This window comes from Mastacembelus armatus, chromosome 2 (assembly GCF_900324485.2).
Source record: "Mastacembelus armatus chromosome 2, fMasArm1.2, whole genome shotgun sequence".
Classification (NCBI taxonomy): Eukaryota; Metazoa; Chordata; class Actinopteri; order Synbranchiformes; family Mastacembelidae; genus Mastacembelus; species Mastacembelus armatus.
The window spans coordinates 4,248,616-4,269,205 of record NC_046634.1 but is presented as its reverse complement, the minus strand read 5'-3'; the positions used below and the strand labels follow the sequence as shown (position 1 = coordinate 4,269,205).

The window sequence follows — 20,590 nt, the reverse complement described above, 5'->3', positions numbered from 1 at the left end:
GAACTTTGTATGTAAGGTCTACAGTGGCCTTTCCCAGGATGTGTGATTGTTAATAAATGACCCATTCCAGAATTTTAAGCACGTGTTCCACAAAGAAAGGCGTTTATTGCTTGGATGATTATTTTCTATACAAAAATCTCAAAAATGTATCACATGAAGGCATAAAAAATTTGTTGTACAAAATTTTACACAAACTATGTACAGTACTACAAACAGTACATCACTTGGAGTGTACATTACACATTGAACATACATAAAAGGAAACTATATGAAAAATCAATGCTTAAAAGGTCAAAGCAAGCTACAATTGGCACCAGGCTGTGAGACTGAAAATGAAAAGTCAGTATGAGCTGGAATATTCTTTTCCATAAAAAAAAATCTCAACCCTGAACAGTATTGAATCAGTATTGGTCATGTCTGCATTATAGTTTCTATGTAACAGTATAACATATGGCTTTTTGGCATAGAGCGTGCAAATGAGTTGACTGAGGTCTTTGTGTTTATGCTACATCACCTGTTCAGTTGTAGTGTTTGTTGTGTTTATTGCTAATGTCCTCTGAGTCGCTGATGTCGCTGAGGGAGCACAGGCTGCTCTTCAGTGTGCTTCCTGTTCCAGCTTCAGTCAGACCTGCTGCAAACGAGACACCTGTGTTTAATTGACTCACCTAAAAGATTGTTGAGACCATCAGCAGCAGCAGCAGCAGCATCCTGTTACAATTACTGTCCAACTGTAGATGTGTTCTGCTATAAAACCCTAAAGCGTAATAAGTGATCTAAGAGATCAGATATGACATTGACCTGATTTGATGCCCTTTCCTGTGGAGGTTCCCCAAACGCTGGTGCTGGCTGAGTCCAGGCTCTTCCTCAGCGGTCCAGAGCCCTGGGTTGGTTTAGGTATTTCCTTTCGGTCCTCTAAAGAGGAGACCACCCACTCACTGCTCTCCTCTAGATCGGAGTACTGTCAGCATATAGACAGTTATTCAGACATTTCATCATGCAGTAGAACTTAGCTGAGGGCAACACTGCTTTTCATTACATAATAGTATTATCTTAGCAGTACTGTACATTACAGCTGTGCGCTGAGATCCCATCATCTCACCGTAAGTTCCTGAACCTCATCCTTCCTCTGTGGTAAGATGCTGACGCCCCCTGCTGGTTTCCTTACCACTCTCTCCGCAACGTGCTTCTCCATTTTTCTGGCCAGGTCACTGACATTGCTCGCTTTAAAAGAAAATAATAAAAAAAAAAAGATAAATTCATAAAATACATTAATGAGGCAATTTCCATTTTATTAAGGTATAAAATAACCTTTGGTCTGGTAGTTCTTTCACATTTCAGGTTTTGATTTTTATGGACAAAAGAGTGTATTTACATGGTAAAGTAGAATCATAAGTTATGTCTGTCCTGAAAATCTCCAGGGAACTGTATTTAGGCTTTCTGGCAGGGCAACACACAACGGCAACTCAAAGGAACTCTCAATGCATGCAATATAACAGGTGCAAATAATGTAACCTCGAAAAGATTTATGACAAAAGAAATTAAAATGAAAGACTTATCTTTACCAGAGTTTTTCTTATGCACGTTGCTGTTCTGGTCATTGTAACTCTGAAGCTGTCTGGGATCAATTTCCAGCAGCTCACTGACTTCAGACCATTCGTCTTCATCATCATCACTCTCCTTCTTTCTGACTGTTGTCTTGGTCGCGGCACCCAGTGACTCCTGGGACTGCTGGAGGTTGGAGGAGAGTGAGTACCTGGTTGGAGCCTGTCTGGCCTGCACTGAACTGGCTTTGCTTGCTCTGTTTTGGACCATGTTTGCCTGGTTCAGTCTGGACTGCTGTGATTTGTACCTCAGGGGTTTCTGGGGCTGTTCCTCCTCCATGTCTGTGTCCTCATCAGATTCCTCATCTGAACTAAAGGGAGGGGTCCTTGAGAATCACACGAACATGACGATTTTTTTTGCTTCATCATTCAACACTTGAAGCTATTGCATGTACTATATTCTTGCTTCATCCTACCATTATTCAAACATCCAGAGCACATTTTAAAACCCAGTGGACCGTTACGGTGAACCACAGGAAACAATTTTACACTTAGTTTGGATCCATGACTTTTTCTTTACTTGGTTGTGAAGGTCCTCAGCACAGTCTTGGTGTTGGGTGTAGATGTCTTAGGCTGGGTTGAGGTTTTGGTTCTCGGTGCAGGCTGGGGAGGGGTCTTCAGTTGTTTGACAGCAAGCCCAGACATGACCTGGGTTGCTCTGGAGGGAAGGCTGCTGGATCGAGGCCGGATCTGCAACACTACACACAAATCAAAACAGCTAATACAAACAGCAGCTCAGGATGGTGTGTCACAGCTTAAGTCAGCTTAAGTGGCAACAAGATTTCACAGATCAGTCCGATGCATACAGTCAATACCAGTTGCTATAGATCAAACTTTACATAACATTTCTGAATTTGGAAATACATCACAGATGAAATCGTGGCTCACAAAAACATAGCTCAGAGTCATTAAACCACAGGAGTGTTTACTATTGATTTGTAGGCAGAACAGTAAGAGAATAATTAGTAAAGCTTTTTGGTGACTCAGGCCTGGAAAGCACCTTGAACTGATTGTCTGGATCTGGCCTGTGAGTCAGGAGCAGGGTCACTGCCTCTCCTCTGGTGCCCCAGCTTCTTCTCCACAGTACTGACTATCTCCTCCCGATGGTGCCAGTAATCAGGCAGCCCCTTTGCAATATTGTCCCGCTTTGAATGAACCTTGTTCAGGGTGGACCTCAGTTCCTTGTTCTTCAGACCGCTCTGATCCTGAGAGGTAGAGAGAATAAAGTCTTAGTTAAGATAAGAGATAGTTTTACAAAAAATAAGCCATATTATAATGTGCAAGTAAAAACAATGATACTTCCAGATTGCATGTTGTACATAAAAACATTATAAACGTCTTGAATCTTACTTAAAAACACTTACAGACTTGACCCCCAGGTTCTCCAGCTTTGCAATGACAGCCTGCTCAAGCTCTGCCCTCATCTCTTTCTTGATGTTGGGGTTCCTTTTCAAAGTACTGCTGCTCACCCTGTATCTCCTTTCTTGCACAGGCTCGGGCTTCTTCTCCACTAGCTTCCTCTCAGAGATGCTGCCCGAGTCTGTAAAAGGAAGCTCACTTAACCATCCAGTGATGGGAAGATCATGCTTTGCAGTAGCTGAGTGCACATATGCAGAAAAGACAAAACATGCAATTGCCAATTTTAAAAGCAAGCTCCATGCCAGAGGTTGTGTCAGGTAGAAGTATGTGACTGTGGTGGGGCAGGCAGAAGAGGAGAATGTCTACAAGTTTATTTACAACCAAGAAACAATGATGGATGGACATAATGATCATTGCATTGTACCTCATATGGAAGGCATCACAGAATATCACAGATGACTTTCCATAAAACTCCTCTGTGCTAATGCTTAGAGTGACAGAATCTCAGTCCTGACACACTGAAGAAAAAGACTGCTCAGAACAGACTGATGCATCCATGCAGACAGCATGCAGTCGACCGGCTCTGCTGTATTTATTATCTGTTTTACCTCTCTCCTCCTCTGACAGCTCCTGTATAGGATCCAGCTTAAGAGCAGAGACTGGCTCCTCTAATTGGACAGCACATTGGACGTTATGGGGTCAGATAAAATAGGCAGTAAAAAGAGGCGGGTGTTTATGAATGTTGTGACAGTATTACTATTTAAGAGTTTGCTGTCTGAAACTGTATTATGTCCGTCATGCAAGAAAGCACATGCTCGGCCTCTTTGGGAGTGACAGTGTCTAATATTGTAATTCTCTCATGATGGTTATGAACTTACCAAGTCCAACTCTCTTTGACTTAGGCTCTGGGGCTGGTGCACTGACTAGCACTGGAAAACAGAATAAGGTGAATGCATCAGGGTCTCACATGCAGTGGCCTTCAGTGAAAAGCAATGAACATGTAAATTAAAAGGAATCCATACCTGGGACTTCCACTACTTTGGTGGGTGGATTTGAGGAAATATTCCTTATCTATAAGTTGAAAGGATACATTCATTACATTACACAATCCTGCTAAGATCCTAAGTTTTTTTGGTTATATAAACTCAACTTTTGGCAGCTTCAGTGTAACTTTATATGGGATGCATGTCCACTAACACGAGTTTCTGCCATTGATCAAGAAAGTGGTGTTATTACAGGAAAAACATCAGTTTCCTGTCTACTATGGCTTATGTCAAACATACAGTATCGTCATATCTGAGTACAGCACAATCTGAGCTCATGTAGCAAATACAGGAAATCCTGAACAAGGACTGACCCTCTGCTTCACTTCCTCTCCCTACATATTCACAATGGGCTATGATATCTGTGTGAGTGTGAATAAGCATTAACCTGCTCTCTCTGAGCTTTTATGATTTGCTCCTTCTCCTGCAATCTCCTGCCCATCTCCTGCTGCAGCATCTGGCTTTGCTCCTGCTGCTCCAACACAGAGGACTGCTTTCTGCTCAGCTCATTAAGCCACTGGGGGACAGTGGGAAGAAGAAGCAGTGTAAATGTTAAAGTAAAAGACATGGGGAATATTTAACTAAAAAATACTCTAAAAACATAATTGACAATAACCTGATTCTTTTCAGACTCATGCTGAGCCTTAATTTCTTGTAGCCTGGATTCCCATTTTTTATCCTACAAAAGAATATGTTGAGCATTTTAGGTTGTGTTCAAAATCATTTCACTGTCTTCCTGATTTTAAAACTGCATCTTCCTTCTACAGTGACCTGTTTCTTCAGCTGGAGTTCCAGCTTCTGGATGGCTTGTATCTGCATCTCTTTGTAGATGTCCAGGTCTCTCTCTGGCTGTGAGTGAACAGGGCTGGCTGATTTGTCAGGCTTGGCTGTCTGATTCTGATTTGCTTCCTGTGTGAATGAATGAAAAATACATGTGAAAAAGTTAGAAAGATGACATAAAAATAATACAAGGCACTTATGAACAAGTGAAGGGATTATCCTTTTCATACGTTTAGAGCCTGAATATTTCGTGTGTAAAGAAATTCCATCTCCCTGCGCATTCCGTCCCTGCTGTCCTCTATCTTTCTGTCCATGCGCGCCATCTCCTCAGCCTTGAAACGGTCCAATTCTCTTAGCAGATCTTGGTGCATGGACTGTTGCTCTTTTTCCTGGAATCACACAGAAATTAGCTTCACTGGTGACCAGGAGACTCTAGATAGCATTAAAATAGAAGTTTCCATGTGCTTTTTTGAGTTGTTTTAGAAAATGATAAAGTTGGATTATGTTGACTACAGGGGCATGTATCACAAGGCAGGACTGGTGAGTTAGCCATCCAGTATAACAGGACTGGATTATTTGAAACTAGGTTAGACCATCACAAGCATTTTCCTGACATTTGCTGCACAGCTAACCTCACAGGATGAGATCAAAATGTGTCTAGTGTCTGGAATGGAAATGGAAAAGAGTTTGACAATAATGTGTCTTGATATATTTATAACCAGCTTCATGAGAAGAAGAAGACTATTTGGGATCTCTGATGTAAGGTTAAGTGATGACAGGCAACTTGATGAGATTCGGACTAAGCCGAACCTGCCTTGTGACAAAGGCACATCCGTACAGCATGAAGCAAAGCTTGCTCCTCTAACAGTGTCTGGTTTTATTACCTGGGCTATTTTGGCTTGCAAGGCCTGCTGCTGCTGAACAATCTGCTCCTTCAGACTGCTGATCTCCAGTTTGAGACTTTCGATCTGAGATTTCTTCTCACTGTCTGAGCGCAACTCTTGAACGGAGTATAACAAAAAAAATGAGTGACAATTCACACAATAACACAATGTGAGGTAATGTTTTACATGTCACCAGCAAAGCTCTAAATTGTTAAATGCATAATGGTGCTTGATGTTTTGCTGGTGCTAATAGTTTGTTTGACGTTTTCTCTACCTGTTCCTACTCAAAACTGTGCAAATTTTATAGCTGCTTCACTTACGGATCTCATACTCATCAGGGTGGCGTCGCTGCATGTGATTCTGAAGAAAGGAGGTGTTAAGGAAGCTTTTATCACAATATGGGCACTAAAAGAAACAAACAAGACAGGCAATCTATCACATTTTGAGTTTTTGACAAAAAAAAGGCTATGCCCCTAAAATTTCCAAATTATAATAAAATAGTGTGCATAGTAAGTGAACTATTTATTTCTTACAGTCCACCAGTGTGTCACATTTTATAGATTTTATAGCTTTTGAATTACCAGCTGTGCAGTACATGGTCTGTCAGGGGTAAAATCATCATAATTTCTTAGAGTCTAAAATCTCATAAGCACTTAGATGGAGTACTGACTGACTGAAGGGAGTGATTAGCTGCAAACACTGCTCAGGTCAACATAAAGAAGATGATTACATTCCTAACAAGAGCATCCACTGAGGTCAGGCACGTGTTTCCGGACAGACAGACAGACAGTGTGAATGAGGCAGTCAAAACCACACCACAACTCATTAGTAATGACTAGAAGAGATGCTGCCTCTGCTCCACATACACACACACACACACACATTCAGTGTTAAGTCTGCTGCTATTGCCATCTTGTCACACCATATGATAGCAAAATTCAAAGACAGCCACATGAGATACAGAAGTAAGCACTACAATGAGCAGGTCTGTAAGTGATTATTGGTTTGGAATAACTATGGAAATTGAGAGTAAAATGAAATTAGACTTCAAAAAGAGCTCTGTGTGTTTATTTGGCTTTATATGGACATAACCTGTGACAAACAGCAAACACCAAAGGTCCCAAAAGAACAGACACATAGGCTCTCTATCAATTATTGAACCAGTCCTGTTAGCTGAGCTGCTAGTGCACACCTAGCAACCACACGCTGTCATGACTCACTATATCTGTTTCCTTGGCAACCGCTCGGTCAGGTCAGCTGCAGCTGTACACTTGAAAACCAGAGGGTGATTTTTGATTAGTACTATAAATAACCTTACGGTGAGCTACATACCTAGTAAAGAGAATATTTGCAGGTAAATGTTTTCAACAGATAAATCCTCAGTATACAGTACACAACTGTCCTCAACAATACACCTAAAGGACAAAACACTCTACGCGGATATGTATACATGAGGTTGGGGGAGGTGAGAGTCAGCTAGTCATTCTGATTGCTGCTCTTCTCAAGCTTTTGTAAGTGGATTGAAGAATAAAAACAACAACTTATTGCCACTAAATGACACCATCTGCTCTCCAGCTCTAAATCCTATTCTTCCAGTCTGAAAACAAAGCTTATTATGACCATACCACAACAACTGAGCAAAGGCAGGTGTTACAGTACATAATTCATTTTAGAACTAAAATCTTGTTAGGTTATGATAAAAGACCTCAACCTATTTTGCTTTTTCCCTCCAAACTCTAGTGTGAAATGCACAAAGCTGGAGCTGTGAATAGAACTTGGGAACAATGAGTGAGCAGGGGGCTTGAGGAGGTGGCCTGAAAGGGGGTGGGGTGACAGAGCTATCTGTCTGCTTGCCATACATATGTGAAATGGTAACTGATACCTCCTAGAGAGTGAGCATTTAGTGTGCTGGCAATACCTTCTGGCTGCTCATGATTCGTGGCGTGAGCAAGGACTGCTGGGTGCGTATAACCTTCTTCCTCTGCTTGAGTTCAGTGGTCAGCATCTTAACCTTTTCATCCTGCTTCTTCTGCTGAGCTAGGAGCTGATCACGCTCCCTGCCTGCGGCTGCCAGCCTGTCCTCTGCCGCACGCAGATTGAGGGTGAGAAACTCCTGGCAGTGGAGGAGCCACTCCACGGTGAGCTGAGCCAACCGGAAGAGCTTGACCAGAGCCGGGTCCACAGGACTCTGGCATCGTTGGCATCGCTCTCCATCCAAGCTGCAGAAGGTTACTGTGCTGATGTGCTCTTGAAGGGCGTCCACATCCAGCTGGCTCACCACCAGGTCTACGTCTACTGCGTTGATTCTCCGCCAATCCACGCTCTCTCTGCGCAGGCGGAACTTGAAGGGGAGGACAGTGGTGGTTCCGCTGGATGGAGTCATGCCGGGGACGGCTGCAGAGTGGCTGTTTTCAGTGTGCTGACTGAGTGGAGAATTCAGAAGAGATGGGATCCCTGCTGATGAATGTGTCCCCTGGGTGTCATTCGTGTAGGGGTAGTAAACCCCGCCGTGAAATGGCTGTAATAAAGACCAAAAAGATAATCTAACCTCATTTTAAAAAGACACTGAGCGAATCACAATTGAAATTAGCATCAAATGCCCAATATCCTCCCCAAAGTCACAGCAAGAGAGAGTGAAAAGAAAAAAGAAAGACATCTGCTTTGACGAGGTAACACAGATTCCACCACTGCCGATTTATTCGCCAGCTACCTATAATACTGCTACTGTCCTGATGCAGCCCTGCTCTCCTTACCATCTTCCACTGATTTTGTCCTTACGGGGAGATAGAAATGGTAGCCCCGTCGTTTCTCTGCGGTTCCGCCCCCTGTACAGGCAGCTCAACGCGACGACGCCGAGGCTGGGCGTCTGCTTCGTTACCATGGAGACAGAGACGAGCGTCCCTGGGGAGAGAAAGGTTATGAAAACACTGCGGGCAATCAGCAAATGTTTCCCTACAGGGTGGAAGACGAGCCGTGTCCTGTGGGAAAGACCGCTAACCACATGCGCTTCAGCTTATTCTGCCACGATATTAGATTTTATTTTGTGAGGCTGCATAAAAAGTAACGCGTTTTACTGCAAACCACCATGAGGCGATTCAGCTCACTGGTTTCCTTGCTAACAGCAAACACCGCTCATCTTACAGCATCACCTTCCCGATACAATCATTTCATGTTGGGGCAGGTTTTTATCCTCAGCCTAAACCTAAACAATGACCCACATGCTTGGACTTGCCAGAGCATCTTCAGATATTTTCCAAAGGAGTTAACTAGCCCTTCTCTCAAAGTAGTAGTAGTGACAGTTGAGGAGCTTTTCCATAATGGCTCCCGTCTTTCAACCCATCGTGCCTGGCCAGCTAACGGACATTTTTAAGTCAACGTGTGGGTAACGTTAAAAAGTATTTTCTATCAGTACCAGCTGTGAGCAACAAATGCAGGGGTTTAAATTTCACTACTCCATTAAAACAACTTACCGGAGGGTGTTTGTTTGTCAATCCAGAGCTTTTAAAAAAGTTTTCTGCCGACGGGACCCCGGGAGATTTGAGGGTGACGTAGGTGCTGGTCTCCACATTCCAAAGTCCCTGCTTAGAGAAGACTGCCATTACACGAACGGCCACACGCCCTGCGCTTCCGCTGCATCAATTCAAAATAAAACACTTCCCGTTAATACAAAATGTTATAATATTCCCGCGTTATTTAATGATCTCCCTTTTAATCTGACATTTAATCACTGTTTAAAGGCTGACTTCCTCTAAGAGAGATACCATGTTATTGGATTTTAGAGAACGATGAATATGTGAAATGGCTTGCCCGCTAGCACGAGTATTTTTATTGTGATAGGCCACTGTCCTGGTTTCCGCCGGTATTGTGGCGACTTGATGCCGCTCGCCGGGGGTGGAGGGGGGGTAAGCAGACCGCTGAGCAAACGGGGACTTAAAAAACAGGGACCGGGCAGACAGGGTGGTAGGAGGTCCACTCTCCGGCTGATGAGGATCCGAATAAAACATCATTACAACTTTGGAAGCAGAGAACAGACTGAAAATAGTAAAAAAATAACCACCGATACAACTCCAGGGATGCATGTGAAGATCTAGAAAACCTAGCTGCAATAAAACAGTATGTGCGCTGGGCTTGTGAAAGAGCGCCCCCCTATGGTTGTGTTATATTCAGCTCCTCGTCACATTTGCTGCTGTGAAACTGGCTGGTGGAAGTTTGTCTTTTCTAAATATATTTTTTAGAAAATGACCTTACTGACAAACTGCAGCTCCTTTGAATAATTTGATCTGTTTGGGTGACAAAGTTATTCAAATGAAGCATCTGATAACTTTAGAGGGGAAATGACTCTGCCAACAGCACACATCTGAAACTGATTTTTTATGCAGATGCTGTTACTTGTATGAGGATTTTCAGTCCCTTTTTCTATCTGCACCTTTATCTATGCAAATAAAAAAAAATGCAATACAAGTACATATTTGGATTAGGTATCCACAGTAGCCTTTCATGACCATGGCAATATTTCACCAATAGAGGTCAGCAGAGACCTGATGAGCTCTGGAGGTATTGTTGGGATCTTTACTGTAAAGGAATAAGGCCGATTCCTCCCTCTATGTCAGATAAAATGCTGCCTACTGCTGCTGTGATGGAGAGCAGCTGCAGGTGGCGACACTGTCCCTGTTTTAATAAGAACAGAGCTCAGCAGGGTGGATCCACACATACCTGTACATGCACGTACACTGTACATTGTATTCGGGGCTCAGTTTTAAGCATAAAATTAAAGAATGATTCAGATTCAGGACATTGCTGGCGCTGCACAGCACTAAAAGTGTGAAGCTGGGATGAGTGCTTTTTTTCCCCCTTTCTTACATCACACATGCTGTCAAGAAATAACCTGCATGGACACATCCCAGCATGTTGAACTCTTCATCAGAGTCCCACTGCTGGAACAGGCCGACTGTGTGCCATTTCCCCGGCCAGTCCCCAGACAGCTTCAGTTGAGTCCTGATAAATAGCGATTTTAATTCCTCTGGACAGCGGTTGTGATTGTCAGAATGGCCTGAGGCAAGCAGGAAAGACTTTCCTCATAAGCTGTGAGGCAGGCAGCTCTCACCAGTGGCATCACAATGAGGCAGTGAAGTTCAGCTGTAGGACAAGATGCTGATGTTCTTCTTTCTGGAGACACATCCCAGCTAGACTCAGGAGTTTTTCGCTTTCTTAGATGTTTCTATATCGTGCTAGCCTCCAGGCCAGAGTTATGATGTTTACTTTAAAATAAAAATCCACCCTTTTTAAGAAGAGTTTAGCAGAGTGAGAGACACACGCAGGCAGAGAAGTTGCAGCTCTGCATTAGTCATGCAGCAAAAAGGAGCAGGGGTGTGTGGAGGAAGAGGAGCATACCTCTTGAGATGAGTAAGCACAACCCTACACTCAATTTACTGCTTGATTTATGAGTTCATTTCCTGCACGAAGTTCTCAGCGGGGGTGAGGTGGTATATCTTTCCCACTATAGGTAGCAGTGGCTCCATTTCCCAATCCCCCTTGAGAATCACTTTCACCACTTTGGGCCTTAGTGGGATTATAAATAACGGCCACTGTAACAAGTACACATTGAACACAGAGAGGAGAGGGCGCCGAAACCTTTTATTCATCGAGGAGGTTCTTATCTTTGCCTGCAGAGAACAAGATGAGAGGAGATATATTGAAGAATTGGACTGAAAAGTGAAAAGAGATCTTAAACGCAGCCAGCCTTTCTGTCTGTGTGCATGTACTCACAAGCAATTTATAAATCAAGGAGACCTGCATTCAAATATCAAAACTTTTATCGTTCGAAACAGTTTAAAGTGATGTAACTTCAAAGTAGAGGTGCAAAGTGAAAGGTTGCCACAGTGACTTGCATCACAGTAACAACTATCTCAAAAGTGATGGATTCCTCCTGTGAGAGGAAAAGGAAGGTTTAAGTTCCCTAAATAAAATGACACAAAGAATTAAAGTGAAATACATCTATACATTTCCTCTTACTCTGTCCAATCACTGTCACAGTTATAATCATGACAAACATGCTAAAAGGAAAATTACTCAGCTGTTTGTCTTCAGTAACTGAATTTTTCTTCATTGTGACATGAATTTTGTCCTACACATCCAAATACAGAAAACAAAGTGTGTGTTATTTCAGAGTTGTCTAGCAAAGAGAAATCATGCCAGAAAATTAACTGTCTTGTTATACCTGTGTCTGGTTAAACAAGACCACAGACTGCAGGGCAAAACATGATAGGAGGTTACTGAGGGGAAGTAAAACTACATGCATATGCCATTAGCCTCTTAAAATATTAAGCTATAAGCTACATAAGGCCAATAACATAAAAATTGAAGAGGTGCTTTACTGATCTTTCTGCAATGATTAAGTTGATGCTACATGTATATTATTTCCACAGTAACTAAACAAAAAGCAAGAGCAGAAAGCATGTATCAGTGTCAACTTAGCAGCAGAGACAGCTTCAGTAAGCCCCAAGGAGAAAGCACACCAAGATCTGACTGTACTGATTGAGTCTGTATCACTATTCAACAGTGTAATGCTTCAATCTAAATGATTGGCAGATTCAAGGGACTGCTTTCTTTCTTCAAATAGAAACATCTTGTCAACCGCGAAATGAAAAACAATCAATTGCCCAATCTCAGCTTTGGGGGCACTGCTTATCTGCGCTGACATGAGCAGATGACAGCCATTACAGACAGTCCTCCACATTAAAATGGTTACCTGTGGGTTATCCGGCTGGAGAGGCACTATGATTGAATGTACTTGTAGTTTTATGTGACAGATTATTCTCTGGGAACAACAACTAAGAGTACACTAAATTCTTTTTAAGTATTGACAACTAATTTAGCCTGCTTTGGCTGGATGTGAGACGACAAGATGAATGAATTTTTCAATGCATGACATTATTCTTTACTTTGTTTTCTGTGATTTTGATTGTAATGTTGCCTGAAAAATGTATGTTACGATAAAACATACAAAAAGCTAAATAATTGCCCTTGAATGCATCTGTTTTAAATGCACGCATAAATAGGAAATATATATAACAATGTGCATTGCTCACTTTATTTCTGTTTGTTTCATTAAGGCAGTTTACAGACTTGTGTTAAAGCTTTCAGCAGTAAGTGCATGGCAGTGCCAGCCCAATTCCTTTTGCATGACCAGAATCCAGACAAATGGAAGTGTCAGCTCAGCAAGAGCAGCCGCCATTGCCTGAGCAACTTGAAGCCGTGCGGCAATCTAGCCTCCAACTGCCCACCGGTTTTCATCTAAGACACTTTGTTGTCTATTTTCAACGAGGCAGCCGCAGGGGTCACAAGTGGTGAATCAGCCTTGTGGGAAGGAGAGATGAAAGAGCGGAGCAGTGGGGAGGGGAGCAAGAGAGAAGCAACCCACCGTTTCCTTTCATTGTCCCCTATGAATGTTACTCAGGTCAGAAGAGGTACCAGCACTAAAGAATTATATATAGCAGACAAATGACGAGGTTTGCACTGATTTCTTTCTTATCCTCCCACTAAGTAAGGAGGCCTGGGCTCTATAGGGCAAATCAGCCATAGCAGCGGCAGCGGATCCTTCGGAAGGAACACAGGTAATGGAGATTGAATATATGGGGAGAGTAACGTACGATGAAGGTGCTTCTGGGTATAAAGCTAAACTCAGACTTTATTGTAAGACAGTGTAACATTCTGTTTGTGTCTGCAATATTGCCAAACTCTGCACCTTCTCGACCATTTGACTAATTCATATATAAAAATCAATCCGTTGGTGACCTTTTTCGCACAGAACCCATTTTTGAAAGCAATTATTTAAAGCAGCAGTGTGGAAGTTGCTATTATCAGGAAACCTACAAGGAGGGACCTCATTTCTGTCTCATGCTTGCAGCTCCAGGCAGCTAAAATAGCACCTTGTTATGACATTAGCATTTAAAGGAGTCATAATTTTGACACTATCGCTCTCCTGATTTCTTACCTGGAGGTTCTAATTATATTTTCCTTTTAGTATTAGATTTTGAAACAATGTGTGCACTGCTTTTGCTCTTGCTTCTTATATATATATATATAGTACCCGCACCACAGGGAGGGGTGTTTTACTGACAATAATGTTAATACCAATCTTCCAAGGAGCCATTACTTGTGCTTTGTGGATGTAGTCGCACATTCAATTTTAGTTAGAACAGCGAGTGGAAGTCTTTGCTGTCCTTTGGGTAGCCCTATTACAGACTAAATGTTACTTGTGACAGTTAGAACAAATGAGGGAAAGAGCAGGAAAGAAGAAAGCAGATAACTGCCACTCTCTTTGAGCTATAGCAGCCATCCAGTATGGGTCTTCTTTGTATTCACAGAGCATCTCGTTTTTGTGTCAGCGCAGGACCAGAGGAGCACTTAACGTGACATTTAAAGATGCTCAGAGATTCTCTCTGGAGGCCAGTGTGAGGGAGAAAAGGACCAATGATGTTATCGCAGACATGTGTTTTAAATGCCAGGAGGGGTGCTTTGCCAAAGAGCCTTGGCCACAAAGATAAGAGAATAACCTGTCCTCTGGTCTTGCACCTCTGGCTCACCGGTTCTGGGGCTCACATTAAGCTTTGTCTGAAATGGTTTCATCTTGTTTATAGCAGATATGATCTTTTAAGACTTGCAGAACAATCTTCTTAGATTGTACATTTGGATTGCTGTTATCCTTAGAGGAAATCCACACATGCACGCTGCATTTTAAATAGACGGCCAAAGGATAGGACACTTGGAGCTACATGAGTGGGCGAAACAAGCTTTCTGGAATTCTGAGTCTTAACCAGATGGTCATAATACTCATCTTAACTGTGGTTGAAATCGTCTTTCCTTTAATACTAGACTAAATATCTCTTATTGATGTGGCTTTATCCTGAAGTGACCTGCACCACAAAACAGCATGAATATTTAACAAGTAAAGAAAGGTCAGTCCTTTGGTTCCTCTGGTATGGTACTAAGATTGAACTAATCAATCTTCATTTCTGTGTTAATGTTGCAAATTGGATACAGAGCATTTTCTTCTGAGATGGTATCAAAACTTTTTTAACAAACAATCTTGTAAATCTATGAAACAAGCACCTGAATATTTTGCAATTCAAGTATACACCATTCATCCATGTTACAAATGCATCTTTCTTTACGTAGTCTCTGTAAGCATTTGTATTTGTGCACAAAATGCCTTGGCATTTGATGCAAAGTCTGGCGACTCCGTTACCCTCCTATAAATCACACAGCCGGTTAGATGTATGAAGACTGAGCTGCATAGTGATGAACCTGCTGCACAGGAGCAGAGTTTACGAAACAAGGTTAGCGATTTATCACAGGACATCTTACCCATATATCTGGAGAAGTTCGACGGACTCATCTTTCCATTTGTCTCTGATGATGGTGATGTGTTCCTGTATGCTGCAGGTTTTAGCTTCATCATAGCTTCAGACACCTTGTTGTTCCTTAGATATGACACCTAATGCAGGAGGAGAGTTGTCATCATCTTACCATTTCCAGCATCTTAAACCACTGTAATTTTGACAAATGTTCCTTTGCAGACCCCTCTCTCTCTGCCGCATGCTTATATTCTATGTGTTTACTCAAGGAGAAGTAATCCATTTGTACATTTCTTGCCATCTCAGGGCTCCTTGAATATCTCAGGCTTTGATGTTTAGTTGTCTATGCAGTTACCTAAGGAGCCTGCCACTCCCAGAGATTCTCCCTGCATGCTTCTCTCCTATTTTCTGTAATGTGTCTGGATTGTGACAATAAAGTACTGTTTTGAAGCCTCTGCTTGCTGCCTCTCAGGAAGGTGTTTTCTGTAGATAATGACTTATTTCAATTCACACCTCACCCAGAGAGTGCTGCACTTTTTTTTTTTTAATTCTTACTTGTTAAAGGGTTGAGTACCCACAAATGCTGTGACATGAATTTAATCATGACCCACTGGCGTGAGCACACATGGCAGATTTGGCCAGACAATAATTATTCCATCTCTAAGGCTAATACAACAAAGAGGCCCAGCTGCCAGGTAGAGTCTACTGGGAAAAATGAAAGCATAAACAAGACTGAAGATTGGGATAGTGTCCAGTGTAAGTGTGCCTGGAATGTGTGATGATCAAATTCATGCAGCATGCAGTCTTAAGCAATGTTGCTGTAAATTGGCTGTAAAAGTGAACTGTTGACTGCCAGACTTGCTGGGCATGTAGCCCAGACAGCCCCTGAGTCAGCTCAAAGGCATGGTTAACCTGGCACAGACACACACCAGCTGGATGGACCATTAACTGTCATAATAAGACTGAACCTCATCAGAATGACCCGACATGCTTGTGTCTACATGCATCGTCCAGAATGATCACTTACAGAAATGAAGCCAGAGAAATTATGCTTTCCTTCACTTAACTAATACTAAATACTAAAACACTGTGTCAACATGCTGTTTAATGGTTACTAACCTGTCATAAGGTTGCCCAGGTGCAGTGATAGATAGCCTCAGTAGTCCATGCTGTTCACAGAGTGGATTAGATTATACATCACCTTAAAAACGTTAATGCAAATGAAAAAATATTTATCTGCAAGGGGAAGACGATTCTTGTATGTATTGTCTTATTATTCTTTTGTTCTAAATCTCATTATTTGCTCCCTTTTTCGCCTACATCACAGTCCTTTCAAAACCACTAGTGCTGATTAAAGTTTATTACTAAAGCCAGTGGTCTAGCACAAAAGTATGAGCCCTGTACATAAACATCAATTACTTGTACATATAACTGAATCGGCAAATGAGCAAATGCATATGTGAAGGTTAGTAAGTATAACTGCCTATGAGGTGAATATGATGCATTTAAGAATGCCTCCACAACTAAAAACTCACATTTAGTTCTTTTTTTTTCCATACACTGTATTTAGTTTGTGAACTTTTACCATGAGTTTTAGCAGGTTATAGAACATCCAGCTGATTCCTGATTTCAAAATTAAGAGAAGTTAAGAAAAATGTAAACAGTAACGATTGTGTTCACATTTGTCAGAACCTTTTATCACTGCATTTCGCCAACATGAGAAGAAATCTTCTAAAACATTTTATATTTGTTGCAACATGAAAAGGTGACTTTCCAGATTTTTTTTACCAATCCAGATCATAAATGGACAAGGGGATAGTTCAATTATTGTATATAAAAGTTGGATTTAAACCTGCTATCATGCTCAGTGAGTGACATTTTTTTCTAATAACAGTACTAGCTTGCATTTGGCTACTTTAATTCTTACAATTTAAAATTTCAAAATAACAGATGAAAATGTTTATCATAATATAAAGTCATTTCATTTTGAGAATGATACTCACTGCCATTGCTGAGACCCTGACAACTACTAATAATACTTATCACTGCTATCTTACTGAAAACGCCTAGGTTGGACACCTGATGCAACATAACCAGAAGAAAAAGTATAAAATTGGTTTCTATCCAGCAGGGGACAAAAGATGCTGCAATTTGGCACTAGACAGGAATTTATTACGAATGACTACAATATTTTGGAAAGCCATTTAATTAGACATGACTGTACAGAGTACAAACCAGGGGAAAATGTTACAAAAAAGGCAGGTTCAAATATAAAAATCAGTGAGCCATATATGTGGTATGTTTAGCAATGAAAATGCATGGCAGTGTCTAAACGAATCACAGAAGCCTGAAAAAGGTGACCTTAATATTGGGATACAAGCTACAATAAAGTCTGACGAGTAAAATTACAGTAATTTCCCCCCTGACATTCACTCAGAGTCTTGAATCAACTTCTGTGGAAAGTGACATGCAGGCGACAAACATCCATCAGTCCTGATGGTATAGACAGGAAGGCTGATTAGGCCACAGCAGGACACATCACCATTAAGTGTGTTCCCAAAGCTTCAATTACCTGCTGGAGCATGCAGATTGTATCGCAGGCCTCCTCTTCAATATCCTCACAGCAAAGTGGTTAGTAGACCAATCTGGGTGATTCTCTGTTGAACTGGGCATGCAGCTTCCTTTTCATGTGGGACCAAGCAGAGAGCGTGTCCCTTTTGATTAAGCGCTCTGGATGAGGCTGTGGCGGGAGCCTGGCACAGGTTGGCGTGGTGCCGTTGCCACGCTGCAGGTCCGCTGGAGGATCCCTGTGGTGGAGAGTTCACACATCTTCAGTCTCTCACTCCACATGCAGCCAAGCCAAATGGCCAGAGTTGTCAATTTCCTAAATCCAAAGATGCTGCATGGCATCTAATAATAGACCCTAAACTCGGAATTCCCCTCTTCTTAAAGAGTTTAAGTAAAATATTACCTAAAATATGTAGTGTGACTGGGCCCTGCTATGGACTGATGACCTGTCCAGGGTGTACCCCTGCCTTTCACCCATAGTAACAAACTTTAACCAACACTAGTGGTTTTGAAGGGACTGTGGGATAGGCTCCAGCAGATCCCCATGCCATAGTTAGGAATAAGAGGGTATAGATAATGAATTAACGAATATAGCATGAATGCATTACTTACTTAACCAGTCTTGGTACTGCATTATTATGAACATACCACTGTCATTATTAGCATCTGTAATCCAGACATCTTTTTGGCTGCGTCAGAAAAGGTGGGTACATGTTTGTTGTTGTTGGGAGGAGTGAAATTGCCCTAATTTTATGTGAACCATTTTTTGCTAAATGTGTGGGGGTGCTCTTTTCTACTTTGCAAATTACTGCACCAAAAAGAATCAGCTGTCCTGTCTCATGGGGCCTACCAGTTATTTTTGGGGAAGGTGCTTCTAAATTCTTCAACAGTAGCTCTGTGTTATTTTACATTTTAAGATATTAATTCTTATTGATTCCAGTCACATTATGCAAACAAATCATCACATTAATTATTTAAAGGGAACACCTGCCTAGATGTTTTTAAGAATGAGAATTTTGTAAGAATGGAGAATTCATTTAATTTAGCACATACTTTGGTCTATGACTAAAAAGTGGTATATTAGTCTTGGCTGTATTTGTGTTTTTGACACATTCATATCATTCAAACCAATTATGAGGAGCTAAGATAGACAAGGCATTCACAACAATCCCAGTGTGAGATCTCAGACATGTCTACCAGCTATTGCCACCAAGTACAACACTTTGCCAAAATGGTTGCACAGATACAAATACTATCAGTTACAGCCAAATAAATCAAAGACTGATGTAAAAAAACCTCATTTCTTTCCTAAATATCCAGTGAACAAAGTCTGTGTTTGCTACATCCCATGATTTTAGCATTCTTTGCTTTTGTTTTTCTTCCAATACATGCTACAAACTGGGATGAATCTCTACCAGCAAATGCAATATTAAAACATGCTAAATTAAGTACTTACTGACTGGATTTGACTTGTTAGGGCACGAAAAAAATACAAGATCAAATCTGAAGGGTACTTAAAGAGGAGCCCCAAACACCTGCAAAAAACCTGAAGAAACTGTGTCTAATAAGCAGACTCCTGGCTTGTAATCAGCACCAGGTTGCCAGACAGGAATGTACAGCAACACATGACAAGCCACAGCAGATAATGTGCCCATTATACATACTGGGACAAACGAGGTGATGAGCAGCAGCTGAGCGGTCAGGTGACCATCAGGTGATCAATAGCAGGTGAGCCATGACAGTGCTCTGATATGACAGGAGATGGTTAGCAAATGGAACCAGAGAAATGAATGAGCAGCTGCTGCCATGACAGCCCTGCCATCTGTACATTTTCCAAGGTGACAGCTTACAGAAGTAAGCAGGCTTACAGCCTGTATACTTCAGGCTTCAATTTTGCATTCAGTCTTCACCTGTAAGACCAGGTAACAATGATGTAGGACATGCAGGGTGCAACATTAAAATGTGAGATGAAGATGCTGCATCTTAGCCTCTGTTTATTTATTCCAGCCAGTCCTCCAACCTAAAGCTTTGTCCTGCCCTCTGATACGAGAATTTTTTAAATTACCAGCGGAATGAGATTCAAGCTAGATCACGAGTGATTGATGTTGTGCAACAACAACACACAAGTATAGATGTATAGATCACTGTAGGCCGCCTGCACAAACAACCTGTTGGGTGTATTTATGAGGTCAGCCTCATTAATGTATTACTTTATTATGCATGTTGTTTTTGTATGTGTCTTGCTGTCATTTATATTATATCCTATAACCTAAAGGACTAGCAGCAAGAGGCAGATATTTATTGAGAGGCTGTTGGGTTTTGGATAATGTTTCATGCTCTACAAAATGACACTGCAATAGTACAGGGCATCCTCCTTTATACTCCACTCTGCTTTTTCGTAGAATTTTTCTCTACAGCCTATTTCTTTCTTTCTGCAGCAGCAATTTGCTTTCCTTAATAGTGTCTCAGGCACCTTATTTGCTAGAAATGCCCAGAAACTCTCAGGTGGTTCTGCTGTAAGAGTCCAGAAGTGAACATTTTGGCTCTCAACATCATTTTAAAATCAATACTAATTCCAATAAATAAAAAGGACATAGACATTTGTGGCCTCACTGAAAATGAAAAAGACAAAAACAGAAACAGAAATCCCAAAACCAATTCAATCATAATTTCCAGGAAGCTTCACTTCCATTATTGGGAGGTCTGTACATTCAGCAGCTGGCTGAATCAGCACTTCCTGGGGTTATTTCTCATAAGACTTGTATAGTGTGTGTCAGAGGCCTCGTAAATATCCCAGCTGTACAGCCAGAACAACACAAGTCTCGCTTCTCTGCATAAACATTAACGCAGATTCTTTCATCAGGTATTCTGCTCAGATTTTAATCTGCATGCCAGTTGTAGAAAATATTTCTTTTGCAGTGTGAGGTCTGTATCGTAACTGAGAGAGGCCTTACAGGTAAAGCGCATACTGACACAGGTTGTTATCATCAATGACCCTA

General features: G+C 41.6%; 1 protein-coding gene and 1 long non-coding RNA gene across 8 annotated transcripts; both read right to left on the bottom strand.

The window, feature by feature from the left end:
* Window positions 1-85: 85 nt before the first annotated feature.
* On the bottom strand, window positions 86-9,269 carry dzip1 (DAZ interacting zinc finger protein 1). 7 transcript variants are annotated; one of them, XM_026302164.1, is made up of 19 exons: window positions 9,138-9,269; window positions 8,421-8,568; window positions 7,586-8,185; window positions 5,988-6,072; window positions 5,668-5,783; window positions 5,014-5,172; window positions 4,775-4,912; window positions 4,620-4,682; window positions 4,392-4,520; window positions 3,983-4,031; window positions 3,839-3,889; window positions 3,569-3,628; window positions 2,966-3,141; window positions 2,602-2,806; window positions 2,122-2,299; window positions 1,563-1,927; window positions 1,100-1,221; window positions 799-958; window positions 86-631 (listed from the first exon to the last, which is right to left on the bottom strand). In XM_026302164.1, exons 2-19 carry the CDS (start codon window positions 8,421-8,423, stop codon window positions 519-521), a joined length of 2,772 nt encoding a protein of 923 aa, XP_026157949.1. In that variant the 5' UTR covers window positions 8,424-8,568; window positions 9,138-9,269; the 3' UTR covers window positions 86-518. The 7 variants fall into 7 exon arrangements, 6 of the variants coding, with proteins under 6 accessions (XP_026157949.1, XP_026157950.1, XP_026157951.1 ...); XM_026302165.1 differs by having other exon boundaries at window positions 86-628; XM_026302166.1 differs by having other exon boundaries at window positions 1,563-1,912.
* Window positions 9,270-10,516: 1,247 nt separating this feature from the next.
* On the bottom strand, window positions 10,517-17,828 carry LOC113127534 (uncharacterized). Its single transcript, XR_003295440.1, has 4 exons — window positions 17,596-17,828; window positions 16,143-16,224; window positions 15,034-15,163; window positions 10,517-11,330 (listed from the first exon to the last, which is right to left on the bottom strand). It is a non-coding gene; the product is annotated as an uncharacterized LOC113127534 (long non-coding RNA).
* Window positions 17,829-20,590: the final 2,762 nt, after the last annotated feature.

Excerpts from the sequence above, each read along its gene's own strand:
- dzip1 (XM_026302164.1), bottom strand. Across the intron at positions 5,173-5,667 it reads TGCAAGCCAAAATAGCCCAG|GAAAAAGAGCAACAGTCCAT; the intron begins GTAATAAAACCA and ends GTGTGATTCCAG. Across the intron at positions 3,142-3,568 it reads GCTGTCAGAGGAGGAGAGAG|ACTCGGGCAGCATCTCTGAG; the intron begins GTAAAACAGATA and ends TTCCTTTTACAG.